At 39.0% G+C, this 13366-nt stretch overlaps 2 protein-coding genes across 2 annotated transcripts; both read right to left on the reverse strand.

The window, feature by feature from the left end:
• Window positions 1-2781: 2781 nt before the first annotated feature.
• LOC102701372 (BAHD acyltransferase DCR) lies at window positions 2782-5656 on the reverse strand. Its single transcript, XM_006659643.3, has 2 exons — window positions 4772-5656; window positions 2782-4024 (listed from the first exon to the last, which is right to left on the reverse strand). Exons 1-2 carry the CDS (start codon window positions 5216-5218, stop codon window positions 3140-3142), a joined length of 1332 nt encoding a protein of 443 aa, XP_006659706.2. The 5' UTR covers window positions 5219-5656; the 3' UTR covers window positions 2782-3139.
• A 5453-nt stretch (window positions 5657-11109) lies between these two features.
• LOC102701649 (protein SRC2 homolog) lies at window positions 11110-12182 on the reverse strand. Its single transcript, XM_006659644.3, has 2 exons — window positions 12096-12182; window positions 11110-12000 (listed from the first exon to the last, which is right to left on the reverse strand). Exon 2 carries the CDS (start codon window positions 11917-11919, stop codon window positions 11149-11151), a length of 771 nt encoding a protein of 256 aa, XP_006659707.1. The 5' UTR covers window positions 11920-12000; window positions 12096-12182; the 3' UTR covers window positions 11110-11148.
• Window positions 12183-13366: the final 1184 nt, after the last annotated feature.

The raw sequence follows: 13366 nt of genomic DNA on the forward strand, positions 1-13366 counted from the left end.
TTTTGAACTGATAAACGGTATATTTTTCTAAAAAATATATGTAAAAATCCATCATCACACCTTTTCAAAGTAGATATTTAATTGTATAGTAGTTAATTTAATCTTTATAGTTTATCCTATTGAATAATGGTATATTTTTCTAAAAAGTATATATGTAAAAATCCATCATCCCACCTTTTCAAAGTTGATATTTAATTGTATAGTAGTTAATTTTATCTTTATAGTTTATACTATTGAATATAGCTACTATGAAAATAAGAAGAATATGTATCACTGTGTGATAAAAAAGAACACAACCTAAGATGATGTTTGAGTTATGTGTGATTAAAGGATTATTTGATAGCTATTTGAGAATACTATAAAGATTGAATTAAAAAAATTATTTTAAAGAGATTAAATAAGAAAATTTAATATATAATATTTTTATATAAGATGTACTACCTCCATTTTTTCTTGGATGCCATTGAAATTTTGGATCCGTGTTTGACCGATCGTTTTATTAAAAAAATTTGTATAAATATGTAAAATTATAAATCATACTTAAAAGTATTTTTAGTAATAAATCAAATCACAAAAAATAATTACAACCCCTGCTTCATAATGTAAAACTTTTAGCATTGCTAATTAATCTAGACATTAGAAAAAAGTTTTATAATATAAAATTATAATTCTGTAATTTTTTTAGTAAAATAAATAATCAAACGTCTACGTCAAATACGAAAAAGAAGCGGAGGGAGGAGGTATGTACATGTGCCCGTGAAATCGATTTGTACGCAGCCTAATAAGATCGGATGGGACACCTCGAGACAGGAACATCCATTGGAGCAAGTTAGTGGTAGTTTAGTTCTTTCAAAATAAAGTATGTAATTTAAACATATACGGAAGTGTTATTTTAGAGAAGCTCATGGTTTCTAAAATAACAATTTCCTGCAACGCAATATACGTGAATGGGCTCGATATCGGCAGGGCAGGCGTGTCAGTTCTGGCCCATCACACATGTAAATCCACCGTCTCTTTCCGGCCCACCGTAGTTTCTCTTTTACTGCAGCTGGAACTGGAAGAATGTGCTCCATCGCATCACACATGGATGGACACGGGTGAATAACGCCTGCTTTTTACTTGCTTCCTCTCATTGATTCATGAATAAATAAATAAATGGATTTCAGTCGCCTGAAATCCTAAGTGCTCTTGATTATTTATAGTATTTGAATCCAATAGGAAAAAATCTGTTTGATTTTTTTGAAACAAAGGATCCAGACTCCAACAATCTTGTGAAATTATTATGAAATGGCTTAACCAAAGGAAATTATTAGGAAAGTTAGCATGAGACCCTACTCTGTGGAAATTTTTTCTTTTAAGTCTATTTCGTTCCTCTAATTTCATGAACTCTATCCAAACATACACTCATTTATTTTTATTCTATATATGTTTTTAATCATCTGATTTACGTTTGTACTCATGTTGAAGTTCTATGATGTTTATGTTTCTCATTTTGTCAATAGTTTGTTTCAAACACGCCCTAAAAAATTTTTAGTTGAACTTACCTGTTGTACAATCAACACTAAAATAATTCATGCTCTTTTTTAGATAATGGATTAATATTCAGCCTCTTGACTTTAAAGAAGCTACAACCATGATGACATAACTAGAACACTATATATGTTACTCCCTATGCTTCCTCTCTAGTAGCCTGTCTACCGTTTTCGAGAATTACCGACCGAAGGAAACATAAATGGTTTGACGGAAATAATAAACGAAAATGGTAAATGATATAGAAATGGTTTTACTATTTACCAACCGTTTTGTTAGTAAATGGTATTATTCTAGTAATTATTGTTTATGAATACAGAGAAATACTATTATTATTCGCAAATCCCATACCAAACCCCCAAAACCCAAGTGTTCAGCTATGATTCTTTCTTCTACAAGTTGACAAGGGTAATGCCTATTATTATACAGTGTCTCATATACTTCCGTATGTTACATACTTACGTACTTTTATATTAGTATATCTCGTTTTATCATGGTTTATGTACCTACATGTGCCTTAAATATCTCTGAAATCTTGAACTTATTATTAATTTAATATGCATGTAGTTTATTTTATGAAATGAATTACCGGTTTGGAGTCCTAGAGCCATTATTGACATGTTTCTGATCGAATAATTCCATTTCCAATATACCGATATTTATGATATTCTTTTCATTCCCGGCTTACCATTTCCGATTTCGTTTCTAAGAAATAATAATATGACTGTTTACCGACCATTTTCATCACTATTAAGCCCCCATCAAGGCCACATGATTTGGGCTCTACCACTAAAAAAACCTGTTGGCAAAACTTTTAAATCAACAAATATACCTAGTTTAATACTAGAACAATATACTACTAGACCAACAGAAAATGATCATTTATTCTACTACCCTGATTCCCATGTCCAACATTTATTCGTTCATCTTATTTAAAGACTTTATAAAAAATAAAATAAATAGCAACACGTGAAGTGTCATTTATGTTTTATTATTTAATAATAATAATAATTTTTTTAAATAAAACAGATGGTAAAACGTTGAATGCAAATACATTCTTGGTGAGATGGAGGAGGCAGTAGATTATACCTATTTTTTCTTATAAAAAAGATGCGTTGCAGAAAAGCAACAGTTTCATGAATGAAAAGCAAGCAGAAGGTAAAAATTTTAACAAAGTGGATCATCCCGACCGGCTCCAGACGGTCGGGAGGCCAGGGCCACCGACAAGGAATTCCAGTAGCAGCAGCAGTGTGAACCGTACGTGTGGAGTGTAAATCACCATTACAATAATTCCAGGTTACATTACAATCAATTAAGCAGCAGGATATACCATCATGCATGGGGCTTAATTAATTAAATAAGTACACAAACTATAATGGACGATCCTTATTTAGCGTCTGGACCATATGCAAATCCACATATATGTGGCTACGTACCAAAACCAACATAATACGACATGCATGCACACACACTCTCTATTACTTATAATATACTCTACTACTAAGTACGTAGTACTGGAGTAGCTAGCAACGAATCCATCCAACAACTAACCAAATAAAAAGGTAAAACTGCAATAATTATATTTAGGACGAACAATAAAAATAATTAATTAAGCTGCTCGCATGAGTAGGAAGTCTTCGTCTTTCTCCAGCCTCTGCATCGGCTCCGGCTGCAGCGACAGCTCCACGTCGATGCCGCCGTCGCCTCCACGCCCCGGGTACAGGTACACCATCCCGTCGAACTTGTTGTTTCCGCCGCTGCGCACGCGCTCCGGCCGCCCGAACCCGAAGTCCACGTCGTACACCCGGAAGCGCGGCGAGCTGCCGACGGCGACGCAGTTGGGGCCGGCGTCGCTGTAGTGGAACAGCTTGGGCGCGGCCTCGTACTCCTCCAGCCTCCGGGTGATGGCGCCGGCGTCGTGCTCGTCGATGGCCTTCTGCAGCAGCCCGGCGGCGAGCTCCGTGGGGCCGCCGAGGAGCATCCCGGCGGGGACGCCGGTGAAGACGGCCTGGATGAGGTTGCCGAAGTAGGCGGGCGGGACGGGCGGGTCGAGGCGGGCGCGGCAGTCGGCGAAGACGGCGAAGACGGTGATGTCGGAGGGGTCTAGGCCGCGGGCGCGGGAGACGGCGCGCCAGATGTGGGCGCCGAGAGACTGGAAGGAGGAGAAGGGCTTGGCGCCCGGCGGGAGCGCGGCGTTGGCGGTGGCCTTGGCGCGGGCGACGGCGGAGGCCGGGAAGGAGAAGATGCGGGCGACGAGCTGCTTCTTGGGGCCATTCGGGTCGGTCTTCTCGTGCGCCTCGGCGGACGGCGGCAGCGGCAGGTTGACGCGGACGGAGCGAGCCATGGCGCGGTTGTGCACCGGGAGCAGCGACGGCGCGCCGGCGCCGCGGCACAGCTCGGCCCAGGACGACATGAAGTGCCACGTGGACGTGCCATCCAGCACGGCGTGGTTGAAGGCGCATCCCACTGCCACCCCGTCCCGCAGACGTGTCAACTGCATGCATGCATGCATCCATATATTTATATTTATTTTAATTTTCTATTTTTATTTCTTTCTTCTTCTATGTACATATAGTAGTACTGAATAATAAATTGGGACAGTGCTGTTAGTTGGGTGATAAATTAATTGGCCTGCACAAACAGATACAGGTAAGGCCCACGCCAGGCCACCTTAATTTTTCAGCCCATCAATGAATCGAAACGAAACAAGCAACTGCTGTTACGAGTGTACGTACTACTCATGTACAACAGTACCATCTCATTAATACTCATACGTACATATACATAGTGTTGTCAGGTCTGATCTCTATATTTGCATTATTTTCATATATATGATCAATTTACTACTACCTTCATATTTTTTATATGACACCGTTGACTTCTAGGTTCATATTTGACCATTCGTCTTATTCAAAAAATGATATAATTATTAATTATTTTGTTATAATATGATTTATTATTATAGAAACTTTAATTATGCCTTATAATTTTACATATTTGGATATAAATTTTGAAAAAGACGAATGATCAAACGTGATTAAAGTCAACGGGCGGTCATATATAAAAAAATATTATTTAGTTCAGGAAAATTAAAGAAAATGTCGCTCTAAGCCCTGAGAATGAATGAATTATCCATGCAATGGTGAGGCGTCGATAGAGAATTTGCAAAGGAAATGTAGGGCATAATATAATAACTAGTACTCCAATCCAAGTAGGAGTATTAGCAAACAATGTACTGTACCTGGACGGCGAGCAGCGGGCGGTGCAGGCCCTCCAGGTTCATGACGCCGGTGTACGGCACGAGCATCTGCATGACCTTCTCCGCCTCCTCGGAGCAGCCCTCTCCGGCGAGGTCGTCGACGGAGACTTGGTCGGCGGTGGCCTCGATGACCTCGGCGCCGTGATGGCCGTGGATGGAGAGCGCCCCATCGTGGTCGTCCTGGCGAATGCGGCCGGCGAGCGGGTAGAAGTAGGCGAGGGCGTCGGAGAGCGCGGAGGACATGCGGGCGACGGCGTCGGGGAAGTCGGAGGCGCCGTTGGGGAGGCGGTAGAGCAGCAGCTTCTGGTTGTAGTAGAAGGTGATGTAGGGGAGGTCGAAGGTGGCGAGGACGCACTTGGCGGCGCCCGGGGCGACGTTGCGACTGCCTGTCACGGTCACCACCGCCGCGCCATTGTCGACGGCCGCCATCGTACGTCGTCGTTAGCTAGCTAATTACTAGCTCGCTCGATCGATCAAGTCTGGATGGGATGAGCGAGAGTGGAGGGAGGCAATGAAGAAGGAAGCTGATGGAGGTAGGTATATAAGGTGGAGGAAGCTAGCCAGCCTAGGGGCGATCGATCGGAAATGAAGGCGGAGCAGGGTAGGGGAGGTGGAGCATTAATTTACTTGAGTGATCCATTGATGGGCATGATGAATGCGGCCATGGCCCTTCCTGTGGTGGTGCTCTGCTTGCTCGATCGGCTCCACGGCCACGGTGGTGAAGTTAAAAACTTTACTGCACCTACTGTTTGGGCCGTTGGGCGGCCTCCCTTTAATGGCCGCTCGCACTCTTCCTGCTTTCTTCTTCTTCTTCTTCTTCTTCCATCGATCTATCTGTATCTGCTGCTTCCACTTATGATTCCCGCGTCCGCATGCAGCTGCTGCTCGCAACTGCGCTCAGAGAGACATCGATGCATGGAGATATATATACATATATACGCGTTAATTTGATAGCTGCAAGCTAAGCATATATTCGTCTTCTTAATTATAGTATAATTTGGACCGTTCATCGTCCTAGCTAGCAGTATTACGAGTGACATTCATTAATACTAAGTGTATTATAGTGTTATTAGATTTGGGTTTGGGCGACGAACACCCAGCCCAATACACTAATTGCCCTCCCAATCCTTCCTTATATATATATAGAGAGAGGGTGAAAGAAAGGAGAAAAATGCATAACTTTATGAGAATGCATGCATGGTTCATGGTTGAATGAGAATATTGTATCCCCTGTCACATCTTGTGTCTCCACTTCTAATAATTCAGTTGGTACATACTTTGAGCTTTTTTATCATCCTTAAAAAGTATCTCAAGATATCATACTTTTTAGTATAAAATATGTGATATCTTGAGATACCAAAAATTTATACTAAAATTCTTGATATCTTAGTGACCATAAAAAAGCCCATCTCTGTTGGACTACAATCTCGACGTGTAGCAGACAGGGCAGACGTGCATGCTTTATGGCTGTAATTTGCATGTCCAAAATTGTACGATAGGAAACTAATCTCACTGACGGATTTCACCAAACCTATAGCTAGCTGATGGCCCCTGCAACAAAATCCTTCTACAGTGGCATTTTTCTAGAGATAAAAGAGGCTGATTATCTGTCTTTTCCACGTAAAAAAGTTAAACGACATATTTACAAATAAAAAAAATAATTTATAAATAAAATTGTATGTATGTATGTATGTATGTGTTCTTATTGATCTAAAAGTCAAGACTAGCAAAAACTTCGGTGAAAAAACCCCAAGATCAACTCTAAATATAAGATTGAAAAATCACATTTTAACATATCGTCATGTTCATAAGCATAAACAAAAAATTGGGTCTAAATTGAAAAACATCTTTAAAATGAAGAGACATATACCATAGAGACACTATTTAGATGTATTTTGTAAATCGATTAGAATGCTTTTAACCTAGAGACATTTTACAGGCAATTTTCTAACCTGTTTTACTAAAATAATTTGGAGAGTCTATCTTTGTATAATTTATCTAATATGTATCGGTATTTTATTGACACATTTTAACCTTCTTAAAGACAATTACTTGGAGGTTAATACGTACTATCTCCATTCAAAAATATGGAGCATATTTTGTTTCTTTGAAACAAATATTACTCTATTGGAATATTTTTTTATGACACAAAATTGATATTATAAGATTTGTAATCAAAAGTTTTTTTTTCTAATGATTATACTTTTATGTCACAAGCTGATATATTAATAAAGTAATCTTTGGTTAATATTTGTCCAACGAAGCAAAATATGTCAAATGTTTATAAATAGAGGTAGTACTCCCTTCAGGTTTTTTATTTAACACCTTGACTTCTAAATTTATGTTTTCTGCCGAATAATTATATATTAATCAAGTAAGCTAATATGTTCCTATATTTTCAAATAGAGTTAATACTCCCTCCGGGCTTTATATTTATCACCGTTGATTTTTAAATCTACGTTTTATATCACAATGTGATACATTAATAAATCAAGTAATATTTGATTATGACTTGTGCTAACGAAGCAAAATATGTCATATATTTTGAAATAGAGTTAGCACTCTCTCGGGTTTATTATTAACGTTATTGGCTTTTAAATCTATGTTTGACTGTTTGTCTTATTAATTTTTTTTGCAAATGTGCAAAATTGCAAGTTATTCTTAAGGTTACTTTAGTAATAAGTCAAATTATAACAAATAATAATAATTATATATTTTTAAATAAAATGAATTGTCATGCGTAGTCCTAAAAGTCAACTACGTCAAATAAAAAATAGAAAAACACTAAGATACTAAATATAAGTAAGACAAGATATTAAAAAAAATAGTCCCATAAGATTAAGATGGTTAGTGAGCGCACAGCAAAGAACTCTTGTGTCAAGAGGCTTGAGTTTGATAATTTGTAGGTACAAAGGGATTAGATCTTTTTCTAGTTTTTCACAATAATTTTCTATCGTGATTGTATAACTTAATGTCTCTAGAAAATGTTTTTACTTTTCTATAGACATTAAAATGTATATAAAAACACCATAAAATATAAAGACACTTTATAAATTGTTTCTTTGTCTGTAAAGGCAGATTATCATAACACATTTATGAGGTATTTTTAAATTGACTCTATTTTGTTATAAAGACAACTAAAAAAATGTCTCTGCATATTATTTTTTGTTGTAGTATATATTTTGAAACCTAATTGTCATTCTCAACCATAGTAGGAATATATACTGAATGAAAATTAAGGCTTAATTAAAGCAGAGTCGGTCTTTTGGAGGAGTTTATATATGTACGTATCTAACAAAATCAGGAATATATATGTACGCATGTATACTACACTATACCATGTATATGCTGGTCCATGGATTTAAAGAGTGACTGCATCCGTCCATTTCAGATCACTTAACTGCATGCGTAAATGAATAATAACAGAGTACCATCGTGTGCCAGAGCTAGCACATGGCATGGCATGGCATGACAATTACTACACCCTGTCCTGAGACTCCACTTTTAGCTATTCTTGTATGCTCCATAACGATAATTTCTATGAATTAGGGTTCGTTTAGTTGTCAAAGTTCTCCCAAAACATCACCTCGAATTTTTGGACACCTAAATAGAACATACATAGATAAAAAAAATTAATTGCACAGTTAGGAAAAAAACCGTGACACAAATCTTTTGAGCCTACTTAGTCCATGATTAGTTATAAGTGCTACAGTACCCGCATGTGCTAATTACGGATTAATTAGGCTCAAAAAATTCATCTCGCGGTTTTTAAGCGAGTTATGAAATTCGTTTTTTCATTCGTATCGGAAAACCCTTGTGATATCCGGTCAAATAAATGACGTGACATCCAAAAATTTTTCTTTTTGCGATCTAAACAGTATCTTATTTCGTTAGAGTTTGGTAAAATAATGGATAAAATATAGAGTTTAGAAAGAATAGGAGATAAATCCATTGGAGTTCGAGAAAAATAAGTGATATCCTAGTCTTTTTAGCTTTATAAAGATATAGGTTACTAATCGATTAGGTTAAACATTATCATTGAGATTTGTAGTTATAGCACTGTGTACTGACGGTACTCGTGCTAACTACCTCGTCTCAGAAAGCTTTAAGATTCTGGTATGGTACGTAGCCAGCTCTGCTCTTGAGGATGTTTAAGAAACTGGGTTTTCCAACTTTTATGTTTCAGTTTATTTTGTAAACTATATAGTTACTTATTGTTAGAAATCTAGATAAAAGCAGGGTCTGTTTGGAGAAGATTGTGAAACAGCTTCAAAATCTGAGGATGGAAGCAGGACGGTATAGTAGTAGCTAGTCATTAAAACTAGTTCGTTCGTTGCCGCTGGGTTTGGTTGCTCCAACTGTCTGTGTAGATGAAAGTACCTGGTGAGTGTTTTGGAGAAACTGAAGTGAAATACTACCATCATCAAGATCCATGCATACAGCAATCTCTAAGAGCCAAACCCAAAATATTTATTTCTCTTCATATTTTCTATCTGCATAAATCTATCCATACTCTTCTATAGTGTCGTGTCATGTGGGACCCACAGGTGAGTTTGTCCTGGCCTCCTGTTCTTCCCCTTCCCTTCTTTGCATATCTCCTCGATCGATCGGTCGGAGCGGGCAGTTTTGGGTGGAGGAGTTGTCGGGCCCGATCGATCGAGTGAAGTATATTGTCAAGCTGCCCAATTGCCAAGCTGGAGTATTTTGTTTCGCATCGCAAATCAACCCTACCCAATGCTCTTCTTTCTCGCGTTTATCAACATTTTGGTACAGATCTAGTCTAGAGACATCTAGTAGCTAGCTTGGATTAGATGTAGCGCGCGCTTGCTGTGATCGGCTTGCTCCTGTGCACGTCAAGTTATTAGTACGTGATTACTCTATTATTAGCTTGAAATTTTGAAAACATATTAACAAATTCCTACTCCTTATTTTTTTAATGAAATGACAGTGATATTATCTATTATCAATGGTAGTTGTAAATTGGAATTGCAGCGTTGATGGAGCATTGATCAGGTGATATTAATTGGCAATGATGCAACAAGCGACAAATGTGGCGGTATAGCGCGTACCGAGTACGTCCGTAGGCGACCGACCGACACATCACATATGCTTCGATGGATAAGCGCGTGAAGTAGAATATTAATTCCCAACCTTAAATTTAATTTATAGGTGATTTTAAAATTTTATTTTTTGTCTAGACTCTTAGATCACTAGGTATATATATTTTATTCATAAATATGATATGAGAGCTAATACTAGTTTGTGGCTACTTAAATTAGATTGGTCGACATGACCGACCTCTCCCAACATCAAAGACCGACTTTAATTAATGGGGAGGGCTTCGTATCTGGTTTGGTGGTTGAGAAATGTAAACATAAACATAATAATAATAATAATAATAATCGAGGCAGGCAAAAAAAAGATTTTTTACTCTTATTGTTGATTAAATTTCTGCGGGCTGACGCAAGCAAGCATGGGCCTTATTGCTGGCAAAATAGGCCTAAATTAGTTCGGCCTTGACCATATGGGCTTCAAGCTAATTGTATAAGCGTTGTGTCTTTGCGTTTCGCTGAGGCTGTTTTCTTGATCCCGCTTATTCTAGTTTATTTCTTGATTCTTTTATGTTTTTTGTCGAACAGCTAAATGATATACTTTTTTAATTTTTTTATACATAAATTCATACAAGCTCTGGTTTCGAGTTGCTTTGCAAGGAAATAAAGTGACCCCCTTATCTTATCTTGCACCTGTTTCTTTTGCATTATCAATTATGCATTTTTGTGGGTATGATTTTCAAGATTAAAGCGGTGTATATTATAAAAAACTTTTTATATAAAAATATTTCGGTATATTTTTGTAAAGTTATTTTTTAGTTTTGTAGTTGTAGATTGAATTATTTATACCTCAAATACAATATAGAAAAAAAACAGTGTGTCCAAGCCGTCGTGTTTTCGGCCGGACAAGACATCACCTCAACCACTTGCATACACATTATATTCCCATCAGAATATATATTTTGCACTAATTGAATCCCATAATTGTGCATAATTCAACACCAGTGTGACATGGATGCGCACACACTGCTGCATGGATCGCAGTGGTTGTTCATCAACATATAACAATATAACTTTATTGACAAACTCTTTCTCTCTCTCTCGTCTTCAAATAGAGTAGACATGAGCAGCCCAACATCGTCGATGGCTCACTGTTGAGTTGTTTGTTGAAAGAAAAATTAATTATTATACCATTATTAGTGTTGTTTAATTTATGTTTTTTAGTTATTGGAGTATAGAAATATATATATATATATATTTGAAAGATAGAGTATAGAAATATTAATAGCGGTGGATGAGGAGGAGGAATTAAAAATCGTCGTTGTAGTCGTCGTCGTCGTCATCTCGATCTCGAGCGAGGTCGTCCGCCACGCCCTCCTCGAACTTGTCCTCCAGGTAGCTCGCCCCGCCGGCCAGCGCCAGCCCACCCAGCACTCCCGCCGCCGCTCCCACCGCCAGCCCTGTGCCCATCCCCATCTTGCTCTTCTTCTTCTCCTCCTCCACCACCACCGGACCACCGTAGGCGGCGCTACTCGGGTACCCTGCAGCCGGCGGCGCGGTGTACTCGTACGGGTACTGCTGCCCCTGCCCCCCTGAGGCGTAGGCGTAGGGGTCGCGGAAGCCGGCTGGCTGGCCGTAGGGAGCCGGATAGTTAGCTGGCGGGGTGTCGTAGTAGCGGACGGCGAGGCGGAGCTCGAGGCGACCCTGGGGGCGGCCGGAGGGGCGCTTGAGGCGGAGGGAGCGGGAGACGCGGGCGCCTATGCCAGCGTCGTCGAGGACGTCGCGGAGCGGGAGGCGGGCGGAGCCGACGAGCGGCTTGACGCCATCGGCGGCGTTGGCGTGGACGACGTCGATGTAGAGGACGGCGTCGTCGAGGCGGGAGGAGGGCGGGAGAGGGAGGGTGAGCTTGTCGTCCCAGTCTGGGTTGTCGCCGTTGTCGAGGTCGACGCGGGTGGAGCACCTGGCGCCGTCGTCGATCCAGAGGACAGCGTAGGGGTTGAGATCGCCGTTGCGCCAGTTGACGTTCTTGAGGTCCCGCGCCGACGACACCGTCACCTCCACCTCATACCGCGATCCCATCTTCCTCCTCTCCTCTCCTCTCTCTCTCTATATGATATGAATGATATGATATGATGGTGTTCGTTGTTGCACTGCACAGTACTAGAAAGAAAGTAGTAGAAACAAACAAATAAAGAGTGAGCAATGGAGGTGAACTCATCAATCATCGAAGGCGTTGGTATTAATAGTGAACTCACAGTCATCTTGGATGGACGGATCCATCGCTGGATATTCTTGACCGTCACTCTCTTTCTACCAAGGAAATGTATGCTTCCTTTCTTTCCTCACTCGCTCTAGTTTTTATATTATAGCAAACCCAGTAGTTCTTATATCACATCCTTCATTCTAAAAATAAAGAGTGAATGTTAAAAATTAAGCTCCAGCAGGACATCTATCATATTATCTATTTTTAAGTCATATTAGGAGAGATTTTTAGCCATGTTAGGAGAGAAAAAACTTCATATTTGGATGTTCTTTCTCCATCCTACAAAGAGATATAGAGGAGGATGTCATATATGCATGATCTGCTAGAGTATAAATATATATGAAGGATAAAACTGTTTTAAATGATCATCCAAATGAAGATATTGATGACCAAATTTAGATGAGCTGTTGGGATGCTCTAAGGAGTGTCTGTGCCACATGCTTCAACCATATTCTTAGCGATCTAAAAATGACTAAGTACTATAAAAACATTAAAATCAATTATAAATTTAAGGTTAAAACTTCAAATATTAAATTATAAGTATAAATAAAAATGAAAAGATGAGTGGGTAAAGAGAATATAAAGCCTCTTGGGTTTTATTTCATTAAGTTCAACAATTAATAAAAAAGACATAACAACACCTGTAACATCAAATTGATTTTATTAATATATTTATTTGTTGTTAAGAAGTTACTATTTTTTTTAATATAACCGATCAGACTAAAGTTAGGAGAAAACCTAAACACCCTGTATTGTTTAACACAAGGTCAGTACATGCTACGACGAAGATAAGAGCGAATCCAACGAGTGAGACTACAGCGTCACGTCCATATATTAGAGTGTTGCAATCTGTATTGTTGTGTCCTAAAAAATGTATTGTTGTGTTTGCGCACAGGGGAAGGGAGGTCCGCTCTCATCCCAAGGAAAGGGAGGTAAAGCGAGAGCACTTGTGTCACTTGGGTTTGCCGCGGCTGCGTTTTTCTTTATTCACACTCATATTTCCTCCGTGGTAGTGTCTATTTGGTTCCGAAAAATTTTAACCTATATAAAGATTAAAAATATAGGAACAGACATGCATTACCACGTTAATATATATGATTTTTTTTTCAAATGGTTTAAGTGAAGGGAAGTTTTCCTTTTCTCTATATATACAACACATAGGGAAGGAAAATTCCTTTGTTTTTTCTATACTTTATTTTCCCAAACTGAATGGTATCCGTAAGAATCTAATCCTTTGCTTTTATCTAAAATGGATCGGCCCTA

This window comes from Oryza brachyantha, chromosome 8, assembly GCF_000231095.2.
Source record: "Oryza brachyantha chromosome 8, ObraRS2, whole genome shotgun sequence".
NCBI lineage: Eukaryota > Viridiplantae > Streptophyta > Magnoliopsida > Poales > Poaceae > Oryza > Oryza brachyantha.